At 43.3% G+C, this 19,147-nt stretch overlaps 1 protein-coding gene across 14 annotated transcripts in view; it reads left to right on the top strand.

Moving 5' to 3' along the window:
- The first annotated feature begins 8,514 nt into the window (after positions 1–8,514).
- EPHA5 (EPH receptor A5) overlaps positions 8,515–19,147 on the top strand; it is a 212,187-nt gene continuing 201,554 nt past the window's right edge. For 6 of the 14 annotated variants that reach the window (XM_021299088.2, XM_065061574.1, XM_013369912.3 and 3 more), the window contains exon 1: positions 8,516–8,777. In XM_021299088.2, the coding sequence (XP_021154763.2) occupies positions 8,657–8,777 (121 nt within the window). In that variant the 5' untranslated portion in view covers positions 8,516–8,656. Of the gene's footprint in view, positions 8,778–19,147 lie in introns of all 14 variants that reach the window. The other 8 variants (XM_065061578.1, XM_065061580.1, XM_065061582.1 and 5 more) reach the window with 3 other exon arrangements.

A 19,147-nucleotide genomic window follows, 5' to 3' on the forward strand; every position in this document is an offset into this window, starting at 1 on the left:
AATAAAACTTGACAGAGATGGGACTGAGTCGTTAGCCCAATGCAATTAAGCCAAGACTGATCTTGTGGAACGTGGATATAAACTAAATGGATACAAGCACCAGGCGAGACCAGACTCCAGGCAAAGTGATGACTGTTGTGAAAGGTACAGAACAGAGACAAATCTTTGGTTTCAGTGGAGAACACAAAAGGTAACTATGACCTGCAGTTTGCCAATGGATTATCAAGCTACATAAGTATAAGAGACGTGACTAAGAAAGGAGCAATTCAGTGGCAATGCTGCCGAAAGTCCAGCTTGCCTTGATGTCAGGCCAAAGAAAGAACAGATCTAGGCAAAAACTGAGTAAGTGCATTAAATGTAATATATTATGGGGTATTATTGTGTTTAAGTGACCCCATGCATCTCCTACTGCTTCTAGTGTAAATGTAGTTGCTTTGAGTGTCTAAGGTTTGTTCTCTGCTTCTCACCATTGGCTTTCCTTCCAACAGAGCACTGAGGGCTGATTCAGAGGGATGGCAGAGAAAGAAATGACAAAGGTTGGTCTTGTATTTTTATTGGGAAATATTGAGGTTTGTTGGTTTTAGGAGTTCATGCAAGGTTTTTGATCAGTCCTAGAAAAAGGTCAGTTGCAGACTGGAGGGAGCTGTATTGCTTTATAAACACAGCCTAGGAAGTAGGAGTGTTTTCTCCCACGTTCAACAGTGCCCAAGTGAGATTTTATGGCTGCTGTAGCTCTCCTGTCAAGATTAGCAATTTGGTCCACTCAGTGTGTTGCTCTGCCTTCAATGTGGGGGGGATGGTACCCAAAGACTGAGAAAGTTGTTACTAATCTAAAAATAAACCAAGCCTGCCCTGTTCTCCCAGAGGTGTGAGCAGACCTGCAGGAGCCTCTTCTCCAGGGATGCTGACACGACGTGAATGTGCTCCCACCTTCCAGATTTGAGGCTAACTCAGCCTCTGAGCAGCTCTCTAAGTTCAGTGTCCCCAGTTCCCAGGGTGATGGTTGTGAAGAGGGTGAATGAGCCCTTTCCTTCCTTATAAATCCTTTTTTGGTTTTTATTCTATGTGGGCAGTGTCATGTTTGTCATTTGCAACACGACGAGCTAACTTGTCATATTAAACACAACTTGCTTGTTAGTGTTGAAGTGGTTCTAAGCATATGCAGAAACAAAGACTTTAGGATGTTAAGTCTTAATTTAATGTTACATTGAGATGTGTGAGGGGCTTGGATACTGTGAATATGAAATGGGAATGAAAATATTGATTCTTGACTGAATGTCTTCAAATACACTGATCTGCAGAGTACAATGTGTCTGCAGAGTACATGTGTCTAGCATGGGATATGTTTTGAGATGGTTATTGTTCAGTGACTAGTTCTTGGATGTGGATAATGCACTGACCAAAAGCCATACTAAGGGTAAGCACTCAGTAAATCTTTATGTAAATAGCTTGATAATGACTTCCGTTCACCTTGTCTTATTATTCACTCCTCTATGTAGCTTCACTGCCTAAAGGAGCTGTGCAATCAGTGAATCTGTAATGGTTTTATTAAAGTTTAGATGTTTATACCAGGCTTAGTATTTCCTGAAGTAAATGTCTTTGGGTGACTATTGCAGTCTGGCTAAAATGTCTATTACGTGCCTCAGACAAGAGACCCATTACAAGTTCACATTACAAAATATTCTGCCCTCGGCTATAACTATAATCTGATTGCCATTCTTTACTTGCTGTGCATGTGCCCCCATCACCTTCACCTCCTGATTTAATGAAATTGTAATCACCTACTCTTGCATATAGCTGGGGGCAGAATTAAAGGCAGAAAACAGAGGCAGCCAGAAGTGTCTGGGCGTGCACATGTGGCAAGGCAGAACCTACTAAAGGGTGAACTGAGAGGAGATGAAGCAAAGGTGGCAGAGCCCAAAAGATCTTACAAGAGAAGGAAAGGGGAAAGAAGTTCAGGGAGCAAGCAGGATAAGCTATTAAAGGAGAAATAACTGGTAACAAGCTGCCAGTTGTCATGTCATGAAGTGGATGATATATTTATGACCCAATACTGTCCAGTGCTCTGGTAATATTGCAGTGAAATCTGGGAGGAATACAGACACTGTCTGAGCCTGCAGGGATGAGGTTCGGAAAGCCAAAGACCAGCTGGAGTTGGGTCTGGGAGAGGACATCAAAGGTAACAAGAAGAGGTTCCATAAGGAGAAGGGTGACAAATCAGCACAGCCAACAGTTCGGTTAAAAGGCAGTCTTGCATTGAAGAGAAGGCAAAGGGGGTCTGGAAAGGGAAAGGGTGGGCTTGGAAGAACAGGGAGGTGAAATAAGGCACACCAGTGGTTGCAAGCACTGACTTTGGCTTGTCCGGTTCCCAGGATATTGCGTGGGTTGCTAACCACACTGCCAGTTAACAGTACTGCAGAAATACCACGATGGCAGGCATGATGCAAGAGCCAGGCTGGATGGTGTTCCCCTTCAACCTCACCCAGGTGCAATGCTGAGCCTCGAAAGCACTTGTTTAAGTTAATGGCATTTTATTTGCGCCTCCTTTGGGTGCACTGAGCATTGAGTAAAGGGATATTACCAGCTGAGAAAACAGCTTCCTTGGGATTGCTCAGGGTGTCTGTATCGGAAGCAAAACTTGTACCAATGCACCTGAGTCCTGTAGCTTGATTGCACACACCACCTAATTGCTCTAGCTCTTCTGGTATGGAAGGAAGAGTTTTTTCTAGGAAGAAACAGCAGTCTGTCTGGGAGGCTAGCCTCTTTATGGCAGGCAGACCCTCCATTTGAAAAGTTTGTGTATAAAAGGTAGCTGCTGAATTTTTTGCATTTTCTTTCAATTTTTGCAAAATCTAACACAAGTAAGCTCTTTTGAGTAGTCTTTTATTTGTAACTCTTGGATAGGAATAGGGGAAGAAACACTGAAGTCTGGCAGTGGGAAAGACATGGATTGTATGTGGAATATTTGTGCCAGAACTTGTCATGTGGGGTAGTCTGTCCCAGAAAGCTGGCCCTGATCCTACCCTGTCACTGTTATTTAAGAATAATTTAACAAAGCACATGCCAAAAAAATTTACACTTGCTGAAGCACTTCTCTGTGAGTAGACACTAGATTTTTGCAAGCTAAGTGTTTCTGAGTTTGGAACACAAAGCTTACCTAAAGGCACAACTTGAATATTGCAAGGAAGGAGAGAAATAAATATGTTCCCGCATTTCAAAAACAGTTGCAATTAGCTGATGGAAAGGATGCAAAGACTATAGCTGTGATCCAGATGCCATCTCACAAGAACATAAATGAATGTGTTGGCAGCTGAAATTGCTAAGCATTTGTAAGTATTTGAGATATGAACTGACTAACAATGATGTGATTTATTTAGGAAATCATTAGGGTATGTTGAAATAGAGAGTCAGTATCAAACAGTTCTTCTTGGAGGAATATAGGGCAGCAGCTTGACCTAATGAAACTAATCTGCCTATAATCAATGGAATTCAGGGTAGCCATTCAGCCTTCCCTTAGAAATCAAAAGCATTATTGACCTTATGAACATAGTTCAGAAAGGAATTGAGTACTGGAAAGTAATGTATGTGGGAGATTAATGTACTTAATTAGTAAATGATACATTAATATAGTGATTTTCATTATTATATCCATTATTGTGTTTGTACTTTGAAAGAATGTACATTTAATGAGTGAAGTGCTGAATGTGAACCCTTGAACTACAGTAATGTCCACATTTGCTACTGTAGATCTTGATCCAAAATGACATGCTGGAAAAGGAAAAGTGAGAATGAAAAGCAAATGGATGCTCTAATAGCTTTTGAGCTCGATTCAGGTCTGCTACACACCTTCTCTGTGACCTTGAGTAAGTTACTCAAGGGCTAGGTTTTCACAAAGCGCTCTGGTACTTGCAAATTCACCCAAGTCACTTGCCCAAGCTTGTGCAGCACCTACTAAAGTTCCTCACTGAATGTCTTGAGGAGATAAGCCAGTTTCTCTTAATGTCTGCTGATACTTACTCTGATTCAAGAACAATTTCATTCATATTTTAAGAACACTGCCCCTGATCTACAGGAGCTCTAATCAATTCAGAAATTTTTATCTGGATTTTTAACATGTTTAACATCTCCTTTGCTTCTGTCTTCCCCCATCTTCCTCACAGGACAGGTTGGGAAGACAGTCAAGAGTGTGAGGTGCTGAGCTGTTACAGTTAGTGGATGTATATAAATAGCTTACAATGAGAAATATGGAAGTGAGTCCATTATTAAATTTATACAGGGCTAACAACATAATCAAATTAGCCTTTGCATTTTCTCCTGTTCTCCACTTTCTCCATTAGAAAATCTCTGCAAAGCCATTTCATTTGTTCCTTCTAATGCTCTCCTCTGGTGTGATGCAAAGAAACACCTTGATACCTGCTGAGCAGTGGGTGGGTGGTAAGTTGTGCCAGCTGTGTCTGCTGCTCTCAGTGCTCCCAGGTGTGGACTTCCATGTGCTGATGGGTCTAACCTGGGTTGGCATGTGAAGGGCAGACATGGCACCCTCTGGGCCAGGGACCGTTCCTTTGCTTGAGGATGGACAGTGGGTTGTTGATACCTGGGATCTAACTACAGGGCTATGAGAGAAGGGAGCAGTGATGAAGCATTTGCCAATGGGAGCATGCTGCCAGGCCGAGGGCCTTTGCAAGAACTTATCAGGACCAAGGGCTGATGACAAAGTGCTCAATGCCAAGCTGAAATGTCAAGCTTTCACTAAGCCTCTTCTGTCTGAAGCAAATATTCACATGGTTTTCCATGGATTTTCATGGCTTTGGGTCTAATTTGTCTGTAAATGAAGTCAACAGGTATCCCTAAGCACACAGTTGCAAGTAGTTCCTGTGTGGGGGTAGCAAAAGAAAAATCAGTGCTGAGACCACAGCAGTGGCTGGGTTTTGAACTTGTACAGGCAATGCTTTATCTACCACTTGCTCATTTTTATTCATGCAAATATCTTTGTCTACACTGAAGTATGAAGATTTCAGCAGTGACTGAGGGGACAATCTCTGATATACCTTGTCTGGTCAAGGGGTGGCCCACCTGCACTTGATATTTTGACTTCCTTGTCCCTGCTGGCTCCTGGTACAAATTTTCCTGTTGTCTACTGGGCCTGTGACTATTGCTTTTTGCAGTCCTACACAGGCTGCTGTGGTGTTTCTTGAACACAACCATTTTGTGCTAAAATTGTAGTCACATTCATGGTGCACATCCAATTGCATATACTATGCAAAGCTGCTTAGCTGATCTCAATTGCTTTTGCTTTTAATAAGCATTTAGTTTTTGAACAGAAGACAAATATTCTGTTTCAAAGGGCTTGTGGGTCAAAAAACAAAAGTAATTTCTACATTTCATGACAGTATTCCTTAAAGGTGTCACCTCTGACTATTTTGAAAGGACTTTACAAAGAAAAATGGAAATACTTATGTGCCTAAATAATTAAAGAATTGGTTGCATTATAGTGGGGCTTCTATTCCATTAATGCAACGAAGCTGTGGCTTTAGTGGGACTGTTTACACTTAAATTTCAAGTGTGAAATTGAATCTTTTCTCAGATGGTGGCTGTATTGAATATGGATAACGATACACAGAATGGATTTGGTTGGTAGTTGTGGCTTCCTGAAATAATCAGGAGGATAAACTCATTTATTGTTCAAGTGTATCCCGTTGATAGGATAAACAGTACGCTAATGAATTGGCAATGCAAAGTTAGAAGCTGGTCAGAACACAGAAATTATATGCAAGGAACTACGTGTTTGGAAGAGAAATGAAATTAGACTGGGAAAAATGAGCTTTTGCATATCTAAGTGAAATAATCTGAGATGCACTAATTCAAAAGATACCTGGTTTCATAAATAGCTTAAAATATATGTAATAGCTGACAGCTATTACAAGGCAAATTACACGGTGCAAAGCTGTTGTTTCAGTTTCAGGCAGTATATGCAAAAACATTTTAGAGATAGTTGTTTATTATGGCTTTAGTATGACTGTACTTCTGGGCAAACTGTTACAAGAGGGATGTTGGGAAAACAAGAGGGAGTTTGGAGTGTAACAGTATTACTAACACTGTAGAAATTACTCGTGAGAAAAAGATATGAAGGATGAAATACAGACCTTAACTAAGTGATGATTAAGAGGGTATACCATTTGCATAGGTGAAAAGACATAAATGTAAGGGCCAGAAATGAATTAATCTGAAAAAAATGAAGCTAACACAAAGTACAGGCTGGATATGAGGAGAAATAGCATGAGTCTGAGAGGTTTAGGTTCCTGAATAATCTGTGAGCCACATCTTGTGATTTTTACAGTGAATTTACTCACAGCAATTAAATATATACTCTTCAGGGATCCATCAGACTGTCGAGCTTCTCTCTGATTACCCATCAACACTACCAGGAATGCTGCAGCACTTTGCTAAAATTTCTCTGTAAGAGCCCACTGAGGAGGCAAAGGGTGGGAAAGAACTGCCCACTGCAAGTTACTGAGACTGGTGGCAAAACAAAGAGGAGAGCAGGAGAGCAAAGAGGAGACTGACCCCTCACCAAACAGAATTAATTAAACAGTGTTTAAAGTTGCAATACCATTCATTTAGGGATAAAGTGATAACGATTTTATAATGCCGTACTTAGGCTTTTTAACAGTAGTCAGTGATCTCCTTGGAGATTAAATTTGTGACACTCTTCCTATGCGACAGTCAGGGTGGAGAACAATCCAAATGTCTTAGAATAAGAGCTAGTTTACTGCAGGGGAAAAACCAGCAGCTAGGATGAAACCTAGAGCATGGTGGCTACTCTTAAACAGCTGATGAATCATATGAAGCTCATCTCAGCGTTTCCTAGAAAATTAAGATGTCACTAACATATAATCTGAAATACCTCTAAATTATAAGACTTGCAGTCCAAACAGCAGTCAATTTCTGTTAAATAGCAGCTGAAAAGAAGGAACAAACAGCAGTTTGATATGAGGATGTGCTAAGAGACTTGTCAAGCTGCAGCAGTCTTGCCCCTTGGCTGGCAAAGGCTCCCACCCAGCTTAGCATTTTGCATGTTCTTTGCCACCTGATCCTTTTTATTGTGCTGGCAAGGTGCTGTTTCTGATTAAGTTTTCCTTCTTTGCCCTGATTTGTGGGTGGAAACCTTAGCATTGCTTCTACAGATAGCACATTCCTAGAAATGAGTACACCGCATGGTGCTACTCCCATCCTAAATCCACTGCAGGCTAGGGTGAGATGTTCTCAGCAGTGATGGTTTATACCGGCTGAGGATCTGGCTCTGCAGCTTTATGCCAGGAGGTGTCTGATGGCAAACCTCCGTGCCTTCTGAACTGCAAATTGGTAGGTTTATCTGAATAGTGAAGATCTGATGCACTGCTGTAAACAGATGCATGCCATGCCTTTCATTTGGCTGACAACTTTACTGATGTGCCTCATGTTGTAAAGCCAAACCTCTTCCTTGTCCTCCTGGTGGCAGTAAAAATGTTGAATATCTTGATGTAGAAAATCCTCTTGCAACAGGAGTAAACACTTTTGCAAAGAATACGCATGGTACAGCCCAGGACTATGTTCATATTTTGGCAATAGCTGAGGTTTGTATCTGGTACAGGGGCACAGAGAAACATATAGTCTAGGTACTTATGAATAAAAGAAGAGTGATGCCCATGAGGAGAGATGTGTGTTATCAGCAGTTATCTGGCTAAAGACTACATGTCCTCTCAAAACTGGCTTTGGGGATTTTGCAAGTAGTTTGGAAGCCCCGGCCCTGAGCCTTGACCCCTGGAGAGATCCTTTTTCAGGTGCTCAGCCTTAGGTTACTGCTTTCATAATATAAATGAACAGCCCCAAATCTTGGCGTTGGTATGAAAAAGAGGAGGCAGCACTGGGTGAGAAAGGTTTTGGTCAACCTTGACTTGCTGTTCATGCACCTGCAAGGCTGGGTTTTGTCTTTATATTCTTCTCCAGAGGTAGTTTCCCTCAGGGGAGGAACTGATGTGAGTGAATAAACCTCTAGCAATTAACTTCTGATAGCTCTGAGGATTTATGTTTTCCAGGAGGATGAAGTGGGTGTCAACTAGGGCTCAGAGGCAGTAAAAAACCAAAACAAAAACAACTCAGTGAAAACTTCCACGAAACTAGTTATCAGTGCAAGATTCAAAGCTGTGCTCCGGTGGTGACCTAAGGCAAAATACACCTGAAAATAATCTTTTACCTGTCACCTGCTTGAATACTGGCTCTGTTAGGGAGTATCTTGTATTTTTGCTGAGAGAGAAGTCTGGGGGGCCGTGACCTGGGGCTGCCTGTTCCACCTCAGCGGGCTCCCGAGGGCCGCGTCGCAGGGACAGCGCTGGTCCAGGCGGCGAGGGGAGTCCCTTGGGCCCACCATTTTAGGTGCGATACCCACCACCCCGCACTGTGCCCTGAGGCGCGGTGGGCACCCACCGTCGCGCGCGATGGCGGGGGCGGCTCCGCCCCGCCGGGGGCGGCTCTGCGGCGGCGCGGGGCCGCCTCCCGGCTCGCCAGTCGCGGCGGCGGCTGGACGGGAGTGGGGCTAATCTGCTAGCCCGCCCCGTCCCGAGCGGGCATCACCGGGGTTTGGGGAGAACGGTTGCCTTATGCGCTGAGGGGCGGCAGAATGGAGCCGCTGGGCGGTGGCGGCTGGGCCGGCCGCGCTGGGGCGCCGGCTCCTGGCTGGACGTACCTGCTGCCGCTGTGCGCCGCGCTCCGGAGCCTCCTGGCCAGCCCCAGCAGCGAGGGTGAGCGGGGACGGGACGGCTGGGTCGTCGGGGCAGCGCGGCAGCGCCCGCCGAGGAGGGGGACTGTCCGGCGGCACACTGCTTTGAGCCCGTTTTGCTCAATCTTGTAACGTTTGGGGGGAGGTAAAGAGAGGCTGTGACGATGGGGAGGTGGGCCCTGGGCCGGAGGATGCGGAGAAGCGGCGGCGGCAGCTGCTGCGAAACCCCCTGGGAGGGGAGCGGGACCGCAGCGCGGCCCCAGGGCGGGTGAACAGCCGCCTCTGCACGGGCACGTTTCGCAGTGTGGAATGGTGTTGCACAGGTGCCTTTGTGGTGTGTGTGTGGGGGGGACACGCTTGTACCACGGAGGTTGCACAGGTGCATTGGTGCGGCTGGAACTGTGGGGGAGTTTGCACAGGTGCATTCGCACAGCGCGCTTACTCCGTGCCTTAAAATGGGAAGCTGCGCAGCATCCGGTGTTTTAACCCGCAGCGGAGCGCGGCTGGAGACGACTGATTTTTTTTTTTTTTTTTAAATACATTTAATCTCTGTGAAGCCAGTAGCCAAAAATACGTGTCCAGGCTTCCTGTCTAGTGGGGGTACTTCCAGGCTTTCAGAACGGACTGTTTTGTTTTTTATTGTGTTTTTTTTTGTTGTTGTTGTTGGTGGTGGTGTGTGTGTTGTTTGTTTGTTTTTGTTTGGTTTTTTGTTTTGTTTTTGTTTGCTTTTCTCATCCCCTCTATACGTGTTGTGTGGGCACTGCATTGAGCTTATTATTATTTTCTGGCTCAGCAGGCAGGCTCTAATGTGAAAGCCATGGGTGGAGAAGTTTGGCATCTGAAGGGGATGCCCAGATGCTGTTTGCTCGTAGCAGGCTGATTTCGTGATGTACCATAATTGTTTGTGAAACCCCTTTAGAGGGAAGAGTATGTTAAGGGTGTTGAAGGAAAACCATAGCAGAATTTCAAAGATATGGCCTGAGGTAACCAGCTACCTGTAATTTATTTTGGAGAGTGAGAATAATGTGAATCACAGTTTTCTTCAAAAAAAAAAAAAAAAAAAAAGTGTAGAGGAAGGGGAAAATGCTGATCCTCTGTGTGTGAAGATATCAACTGTTCAGGAAGCTTTGGGGCATGATAGAAATGCCTTTGGCTTTGCCTTGGTGAGATAATAGTGGGCCTAATATTTTTGCTCCCATGGCTTCAGATTATTTCACCTGTGGGAGAGATGGCTGAGCAGGTGGTGTGGTTGCTTCCAAAGGGCTGTCCCCATTACCAGCCTCTTGGGAGGCATGCTGCCCTGACATGGTGCTGGGAGCCCCACAAGTGCTCCCGGCCCTGTTTTGGTCATCCTTCCCTGTTCTTGGTAAAACTGGATAGTACTGATGGAGTCAACAGGAGCATTGCTCAAGCATAGAGGTGCCTCTGCATGAACAGGCAGCTGCAGAATAGGACTTTTACATGATAGGAAACAATACTGGAAAGGATTAATGAAGCTGTCGAGCAAACAAATTTAGCAACATCTTTACAGGGAAGCTGCAGGGGAATATTAGAGTAATGATTAGCAGCATGAGCAATTGCTTCAAGATCTCTTTCCCCCTACTTTTCCAACTGCTGCTCTGTAATTCTTATCTCTTCAGTAAATGCAAAGCTAAAAGACTGCTGGTAGGAGGGGTCTGACTGCAACCTGAACTTATTCAATAACTGTTGTCCTCGACTGTTAGGAGATTTATTTGTAAACCAGTGTTATTTGACAAGTGCTTCTCACAGCATGTCTCCTTACCCAATTACCACCAAACAGCTGTGCTCCTGGGAATGGCTCACCCTAAAGCATGGGAAGCCGAAAGCATGAGAAACCTCTGATGCCAAAGTCTGCCTGCCCTAGCTGTGTGCCACTGATGCTTGTCACCTGTTTGGGTTTGAAAAGTTTGGTTTGGCTGCTTCTGGGCTCTGAAGAGAGAGATCCTCCCCTGGGGTTAGTTGGCATATTCAGCTGGTTGGGAACTTTTGCTCGGATGGAGGTAGCCATCTTAGACCTGTGAATAATATTTTCAAAAGTTGCTGGTATTGGTTTTTCAGAGTCTTGTTTTCTATTATCCTTCATCTTATTGAACATTGTTAAAAACCAACTAGCTGGTACCCTGTGCTGTGTAAGTATGTAACACTTGATGTTGCATGGAAGATGATAAATTCTCATAATTCTTTAATCCTGCATCACATTTTTTGTTTCTCTAAATCTTCGTGCAATACTCAGTGATGTTGTATGGTAAGGGATGGGCAGTTGACAATTCACAGTGCATGATATTTTGTTTTACCCTCTAGTGGAGGAAGACTTATGGGAAGATCACAGTATCACACAGTATGACAGTATGTTTGGGATTGGAAGGGACCTCAAAAGATCATCTAGTCCAATCCCCCTGCTGGAGCAGGAACGCCTAGGTGAGGTCGCACAGGAACATGTCCAGGCGGGTTTTAAATGTCTTCAGAGAAGGAGACTCCACAACCTCCCTGGGCAGCCTGTTACAGTGCTCTGTCACCCTTACTGAGAAGACGTTTTAACTCAAATTTAAGTGGAACCTCTTGTGTTCCAGCTTGATCCCATTACCCCTTGTCCTATCATTGTTTGCCACTAAGAAGAGCCTGGCTCCATCCACATGGCACTCACCCTTTATATATTTATAAACATTAATAATGTCCCCCCCTTAGTCTCCTCTCCTCCAAACTAAAGAGACCCAGCTCCCTCAGCCTTTCTTCATAAGGGAGGTGCTCCACTCCCTTAATCATCTTCGTTGCCCTACGCTGGACCCTCTCCAGCAGCTCCCTGTCCTTCTTGAACTGAGGGGCCCAGAACTGGACACAATATTCCAGATGTGGTCTCACCAGGGCAGAGTAGAGGGGAAGGAGGACCTCTCTCGATCTACTAGCCACCCCCCTTCTAATACACCCCAGGATGCCATTGGCCTTCCTGGCCACAAGGGCACAGTGCTGGCTCATGGTCATCCTGTTGTCCACCAGGACCCCCAGGTCCCTTTCCCCTACACTGCTCACTAATATGTAATTTCCCAACCTATACTGGAACCTGGGGTTGTTCCTGCCCAGATGCAGGACTCTACACTTTCCCTTGTTAAATTTCATTAGGTTATTCCCCACCCAGCTCTCCAGCCTGTCCAGGTCCCGCTGGATGGCAGCACAGCCTTCTGGTGTGTCAGACACTCCTCCCAGCTTAGTGTCATCAGCAAACTTGCTGATAGTACACTCTATTCCCTTGTCTAAATCGTTAATGAATATATTGAATAATATTGGCCCCAGTACTGACCCCTGAGGCACTCCACTAGATACTGGCCTCCAACTAGACTCTGCACCATTGACTACCACTCTCTGGCTTCTCTCCTTAAGTCAGTTTGCAACCCACCTCACTACTCTATTGTCTAGACCACACCTCCTCAACTTAGCTGTGAGGATGCTATGGGAGACTGTGTCAAATGCTTTACTGAAGTCAAGGTAGACCACATCCACCGCTCTGCCATCATCCATCCACCTTGTTACATTCTCATAAAAGGCTATGAGGTTGGTCAAGCATGACTTACCCTTGGTAAAGCCATGCTGACTGCCCCTAATAACCCTCTTATCCTTGATATGCCTTGAGATGGCACCAAGGATAAGCTGTTCCATTACTTTCCCAGGGACAGAGGTGAGGCTGACCGGTCTATAATTACCCTGGTCCTCCCTCCTGCCCTTTTTGAAGACTGGAGTGACATTTGCTTTCCTCCAATCCTCAGGCACCTCTCCCGTTTCCCAAGCCTTGGCAAAGATGTTGGAGAGTAGTCCAGCAATGACTTCAGCCAGCTCCCTCAGCACCTGTGGATGCATCCCATCTGGACCCATGGATTTATGGATGTCCAGACTATTTAATTGCTCCCTAACCCAGTCCTCATCGACTAAAGCAAACTCCTCCATTGACCTGGCTTCATCCGGGGTCTCAGGGGTACAGGGCTCCCCAGGACAGCCTCCGGCAGAGTAGACAGAGACAAAGAAGGCATTCAGTAATTATGCCTTCTCTGTATCTTCTGCCACCAGGGCACCCACCCCATTCATCAGTGGGGGGGGTGGGTGGGGGAGGAAGATAAATTCAGTGTCTGGGTTCCTTAACATGGAAAAAGCTTTTTGCAAGGGTAGCTGAGTTTCAGAATTTCTACTGTTTTTATAGGCAAGTCTTGAGCACCCAACCTGGTCAGTTATAACCTCCAGTTATAGGTTGAAGGATAAACATTGACAAAAGAGAATTAGGCAGATTTTTCTTTAGTAGAGAAATAAACCTGGGTTTGTCTTCAAGTCCCTTTTCTCAATTTAGATATTAAAAGCAAAATACGCAGTGAAGGATGAAGGCTCAATGCTATTTCGTGTATATAAAGTATTGCTTAGCCATTATTTTTAACTCTTTAGCAGAGTTCATTCATGAGAATAATATTTCCTTCCTGCCTTTTATTGTTTTTTCTGTCCAATTAATTTCTGAATTTGAAAATATTTCGAGTACACCAAAGGTATTGCACAATTTTGAAGTGCTTTATTACTTCAAAGTATGTTGCCTGTGATAATGGGATGACAGGGGCAGCCCTGCCGTATGCAGCTGGGCTTCTGCACCTTCTTTGGTTTAAAATTGGATGTGGTTTAAATCTTTCTAAGCACTATGATTTGGAAAGTGGCTTATATAAATTATTTATGTAGAACAGAATGAACGAAGGAATTGTTTAAATAGCCCCTTCCACCCTAAACTTCATGGTATGTTATGTTGTGCCTGTGAATTTGGTTTAGTTTGCAGATATTGTTTGGACATCATCCAGGTGACCTTGAAAAGTGTTGTGGGCAAAACATTTTTTTTTTTTTTTTTTTTAAATTGAGTAGATCACATCTTCTGGTCACTTAGAACAACATAACATAGTTGCATAATTGTATACAAAGTACATTGAATTTTAGGACTTCTCAGCAGAAGTGCGATGCAGAAGTGCTGTAACAACAGAGCATGCTGTTAAGCAAAGGACAAGAAATACAGTTTGAAATATTGACATTGATCTAGACAAAGGTGAGAAAGACAAAATGAGTCTGACTTGGTAATGTTTTGCATTTGTTTTAGGGACTTAAGACTAAAAGGGTATTCTTTAGTTAGGCTCCTGTGTTTGGTCATTTTCCTCTTAATTCTTCCAGGGATTTTTGAAGCGCAGTTTATCTTAATGTATCATTTTTAATTTGAATGAGTAAATGAGTACAATTAAAGGGGTGGGTCTGGTGCAGGCAGAAATAAAGCAAGGTTGTAATTTGCAGATTATTCATGCTGGAGCCCAGAATGAGCCTACCTGTTCTCAGTATGGTGACTTGTGTGTGTGTTATTACATACTGACATAGAATTTCTATGTTATGGCACACTAGATGAAGGCATATTTAAGTATAAGATCACAATGTTTCTTTTGAATCAGTGAATGAAGTATTTTTTTCAGTGAATTTTTTGTGTATTTAGTAGAAGCAAACATGAAAATACTCTTAATTTTCATACCAGTGTATTTCAATTAGTCTAATGCTTTGGGTAAAAATACTCATGAACAGAACCTTGTGGTTACTAGGTCGCTTTTAGTAGCTTGGCTGTGTGTGTCATGCATTCACATAGCCATTGTATTTTGTGTAATTCTATAGGTATTAAGTACCGCTGACATGCATATATGATGTGAATGCAGAATGGTTACCTTTGAGCATATTTCAGTCCACTCAGCAGTGTTTTGTAAAGAGATTTGAGGAGGTATCTGTTTTTTATTTTGTGTATCGGAATGGTTCCCTATGTCCTTTCCATGATAACAGAGCATAGACTCAGTGCTGTATGTTTATTTTATTCACAGGAGTAATCCCATTAACTTTTAAGTTTACTGCGGTGGAATTACTGGTATGAGGAAGGACAGCTCATGTCTAATGGTCTTTTGGGGATCAGTCAGATGTGTGATGTATGGCTTTTCAGGAGGTTTAAAATGACTCAATCGTAGATTTAAAATGGAAACTACTATCCTTTTGACAGTGGAAAAAACATTTGAAATGTAGCACTTTTAAGTGTATGACCAAAAGCATTGCTGCCTAATGATGTGTGTTTAAAAAAAAGGGAAATAAACAATAGCAAAGATTGACTCCAAGATAGTGCCCATTGCCTTTTGAAGCCTATCTTAAAAATTGTAATGAGTAGTGGAAAACAGGCAAACTGTCTTAAACTGCACCACTGACAAAGTGTCTGCATATAATGTGGTAAATTTTGATACCGTATTTTGATGTATAAAGCAGCTATGATGTATAAAGCAGTTATTTACAGATGGATAAACTGGCGGGTATCACTGAAGAAGGGGAAGATCTTGTTCATGGGCTTGTCGGACAGCTTCACCCCCCTCCACCGTTATGTCTCTCACTGGTACCAAACTTTTTAGTTCCAGCGTATGATCTACCTCCATATCTGCCATTTTCTTTCTGTGAAACAAGAAAATGAAATCTTTCCCATAAAGAAATGTTTATTCTTTGCACTAAAATGCAAAATGCCTTTTGCGGCAGGCCCTAGCGAGGAGGCTGAGAGCAGGATTTCGTAAAATGTGGCAGAAATTTTATAAACAGGACAGTTTATTATGTAGTGTCTTGCTCTCTGATCTTGGTGCTTTTATGCTTTATTGTTGAAAGGATTTCTGTGCTACTTCTGCAGAAATTCTTGTTTCCAGCACTTGCTGAGTGAGTCCAGAGCCCTTGACCTGGGAAAGTCCAGCTGGGATTGCTCAGCTGAGTGACAGTGTCAGACCATGTTCAATTTTAGGTTTTGAGCAGAAGTGGAGCTGTTATACCCCCAAAATCTTTATGACCTGGAGCTAAGTTTTTAGTGGTCCGTTCCTGTAAGTGTGCAGTTATGTATATTCTTGAATACAGTTGAGATTTAAACATTGGTTAGGGATGTCAGGAAAGTGAGACCCTGCCCCAAAATATAACCTTTTTTTTTTTCTTTTTTTAATACTAGGAACTAAATCTAAAGTTTCAAGCGCAAGAGGTGTTGAAAACAAATGCACACAGATCAGTCATTTTGTAGAAGTGCTGAATTTCTTAGTTATCAAGTGCATGCTTCTACGGAGGAAAGAGTATTCAGTACAGCTCTTCAGCAGATACTCAGCCTACTATCCATTAAATAAGTTGAAAAAATAATCTTGTGCTTAGAGTAAAGTATCTAAACAGAAAATTGAAATATCTGTTGTAAGTGTAACTTTCTCACTGGCTGTAAGTGCTCATGAAATATGCGGCCTCATTCCAACCACGATGGACTTGAACTAGATATTTTTCTTCTACTGAATGTTGCAGAAACACTATGTTAGTTATTGCATTGGAATGAACAATTTCTTTTTGTAACTTACTCCTTACTAAACTCACTTTCTTTGATCTCTTCTGCAAAATTGCTTATTTTAAAAGCTAGTGAAGTATCCTTTTTCCTTTGAATTTTTTTTTATTTTTTTTTTTTTTACTTAGGATGTACCAGTTTTTTGGCACAGGCAGAATGGAGAGATGGATTGTCCTCTGTTCACATTGTGCCTGTCCCTCACTCCGCTCTGTGACTGGCTGGACTTTGAGGTGACAGGTTTTGCTGAGGTGAAAGTGTTTGCTGGCCCAGTTGCTTCCACTGGCAAACTTGAGCACTGGCTCTCAGTAGCTTAGGCTTCTCTAGGGATTTGTTACCCTTTTAATTGTCTCTTTGACCTATTATATCTCTGACAGTCTCAGTTTTGGTATTTGCAATGGCTTTGGTCAGTGGACTATCTGAGCTGCTCAAGGTTTAACGCACTTAACCTCTTGGAGGTGGAAAGCAGTTGTCCCTGTCTTCTGCAGTTGGGAAGGAATGTGAGCACTGCCATGCGCAGCACTTAACTTTCAGGTTTGGGAGGTGATGAGATGTGGTGTGTTGGCTGCTGTGGACAGAGTGCGGGGACCTGATGTGGACTGTGCATGTCTGCTCTTTACAAAGAGAACTAAAGATGGTTTGGGCCAGAAAAAATTGCAGTGGAAGCATTCAGTGCACCCTGTAACAGTCTCACCAGAGGTGTCAGTGGTGGGAAACACTCTCCCTTCCCTCTTCTCTGGAATTTGAGTTGTGCAGGAGGTGTGTTAGGAGGGCTTTGACCAGGTAGAGCTGCTCAGGTGACTGCTAGCTGAAGGGATCAGAGACACCTCCTGGAGAATGTGATGCAGTGTGTTGTGCTGCAGCAGGTCAGGGAATTACCTGCATGAGCTGATCTAGCAGCCCTGAAGGAGATGATGATTCCTGCACCTCTTCTTCCCCCTGGCAAGCTCCTGAGCATCATCAGCTTGTGTGCTCCTGAGCAAACTCTGCCTTGGGGATGGAGAAGAAACACTCCATGGGGAAGCTGAGAGCTTCTCCATAGGTTGCTGTGCAGCAGCAGGTGTTGATCCCTGTGGGAGAGAGGGTAGGACCCTGGCTGGCATTACAGGTTTTCATGCCAGAGACTTAATTTGGGTACAGGGGGCAGTACTGGAGTGTTTTCCCAACATATGGATTCTGGGATTCTCTAACCTGATCACTTAATGTTAGAAAGAGGTCAGCATGACCAGTTTGAACTTCATAATTCTCTAAGGGGATAGAGAAGTGCTTGGGAACAAGTTATTCAGCATCAGTAAATGTGCATTTGATGATGTTTCTGGGTTGACTTGTATCTTTAACTGTTTTGTATGGCCCAAACCAGTGAAACTACACAGGGAAGTTATCTCCATACTTGCCTTTGAGTTAATTTCTCAAAAAAAAGTAATCTTGGTTTATCCATGTTTGCTTTACTAATGTTCACAAGCAATTTCTTTCTGGAATGTATTGTGTGTTGTTCCCCCTAGCAACCTCTACCCTCTTCTCTCAACTGAAATAGAAGGGATAAACTGTCAAGCCCCCTGAAAAGCCAGTAGATCATCTTAAACATTTTTTTCTTGCTCCTGCATGCTGTCTAAGCATTATCTAAGCATTATGTCAGTTCCTTTTTTTTTTTTTTTCCCCTCTGCTTGAATGAATTTAGTGGCAGCAGAGTAGTCATTATTGTAAACAGGAAGGCTTTATTGGTTCTGGACAGTGAGTTCCTGCAAGTCCACTGGCAGTGAAAGCTGACAGTCTTGACAGCTCTGAATGTGTCTGTGCTGAGTTTGTTGAGTTTAGTTATATGCAAAAGAGAATTTTATGTCCATGTCTTTGGATCCCTTTGAGGAAGGGAGATAAGATTACTTTTACTTGGTAACACCCTGATTTAAGGAAGAAGGTGAGATTTCATCTAGGCACTGCCAGAAGGTGGTTTGATTGCATTGGGAAGCTGTTGGGATTTTTAGGGCTTGACTTTACATGTGTGGTTAACAAAGTCCTCACTTTAAATAGGGTCTTGAAGAAACTGGCTGCCTCCTTCAGTCACTTGCAGTTCTCTTGGTGGTGGCTGGAGACCCTAGGTCTGCAGGCAGCACTGGTGTTTTATTGCTCCAGGCAGGGTGGTTGTCAGGTTGCTGGTTGCAGCACTATCTTATTTTCAGTAGAAGCTTCTTCCTTGTTGCAAATGCAGAATGAAACTTACCCAGAAGGCTTCCCCGAAAGCTTTGGACCATGGCTGTCCCAGAGATCTGCTGTTGTGTCAGTACAATGTTGTTTCCAGTGGATATTGTGAGGGGGACTGGAAGCATTTTACTGTTTTTCTTCAGAGTGAATAATTCCTTTTCAATTAAATGGTGCTTTTGGTGGGAATGGGAGCATTTATCATTAATAAAGGCAAACCATAGTGGAGTTTCTAAATTTCCAGGCACTTTGTTGTCAAGCTAATATCCTGACCTTTCTACTTCTAAGTTATGTATGATGGGAAGAACAAATGACTACCTCTTTTCTTGAGTGCAAGTACTGGTAAGGGGAAAACCTGCAGGTTTTGTTGTTTGTTTGTTTGTTTGTTTTTTTCAGTGGGTTCCAGTTATAGAAGTGAGCTTTTGATGCCCCTCCCTGGTGCGATGGCTGGTGCTGTACCTGTGGGGGAAAAAGTTGCAGCCAACCCGAAGAACTTAGTCCAATGGCAATATCACACCCCTCATAAACTGTGTGTTCAAACAGAAATTGCAAAAATAATGCATAAAATACTGGGCAGAATTCTCTGGCTGATTGCAGTTGTCCATCTGGCCTTAAAAATGTATGAGTCTGTGATGCAGATTCTCCCACTTTGGCTCTTGCTATAAAAGGGAATCGTGAAAACTTCAAGCAGAATGAAGCCAACATAATAAAATATAAATCTGCAGTTAATATTAGTTTGTGAGTTCATTAAGCAGTGTATATTTTCTTCCTCCAGTGGGCTATAAATAATAGGTACTGCT

Source organism: Columba livia, chromosome 4, assembly GCF_036013475.1.
Source record: "Columba livia isolate bColLiv1 breed racing homer chromosome 4, bColLiv1.pat.W.v2, whole genome shotgun sequence".
NCBI classification, from domain to species: domain Eukaryota; kingdom Metazoa; phylum Chordata; class Aves; order Columbiformes; family Columbidae; genus Columba; species Columba livia.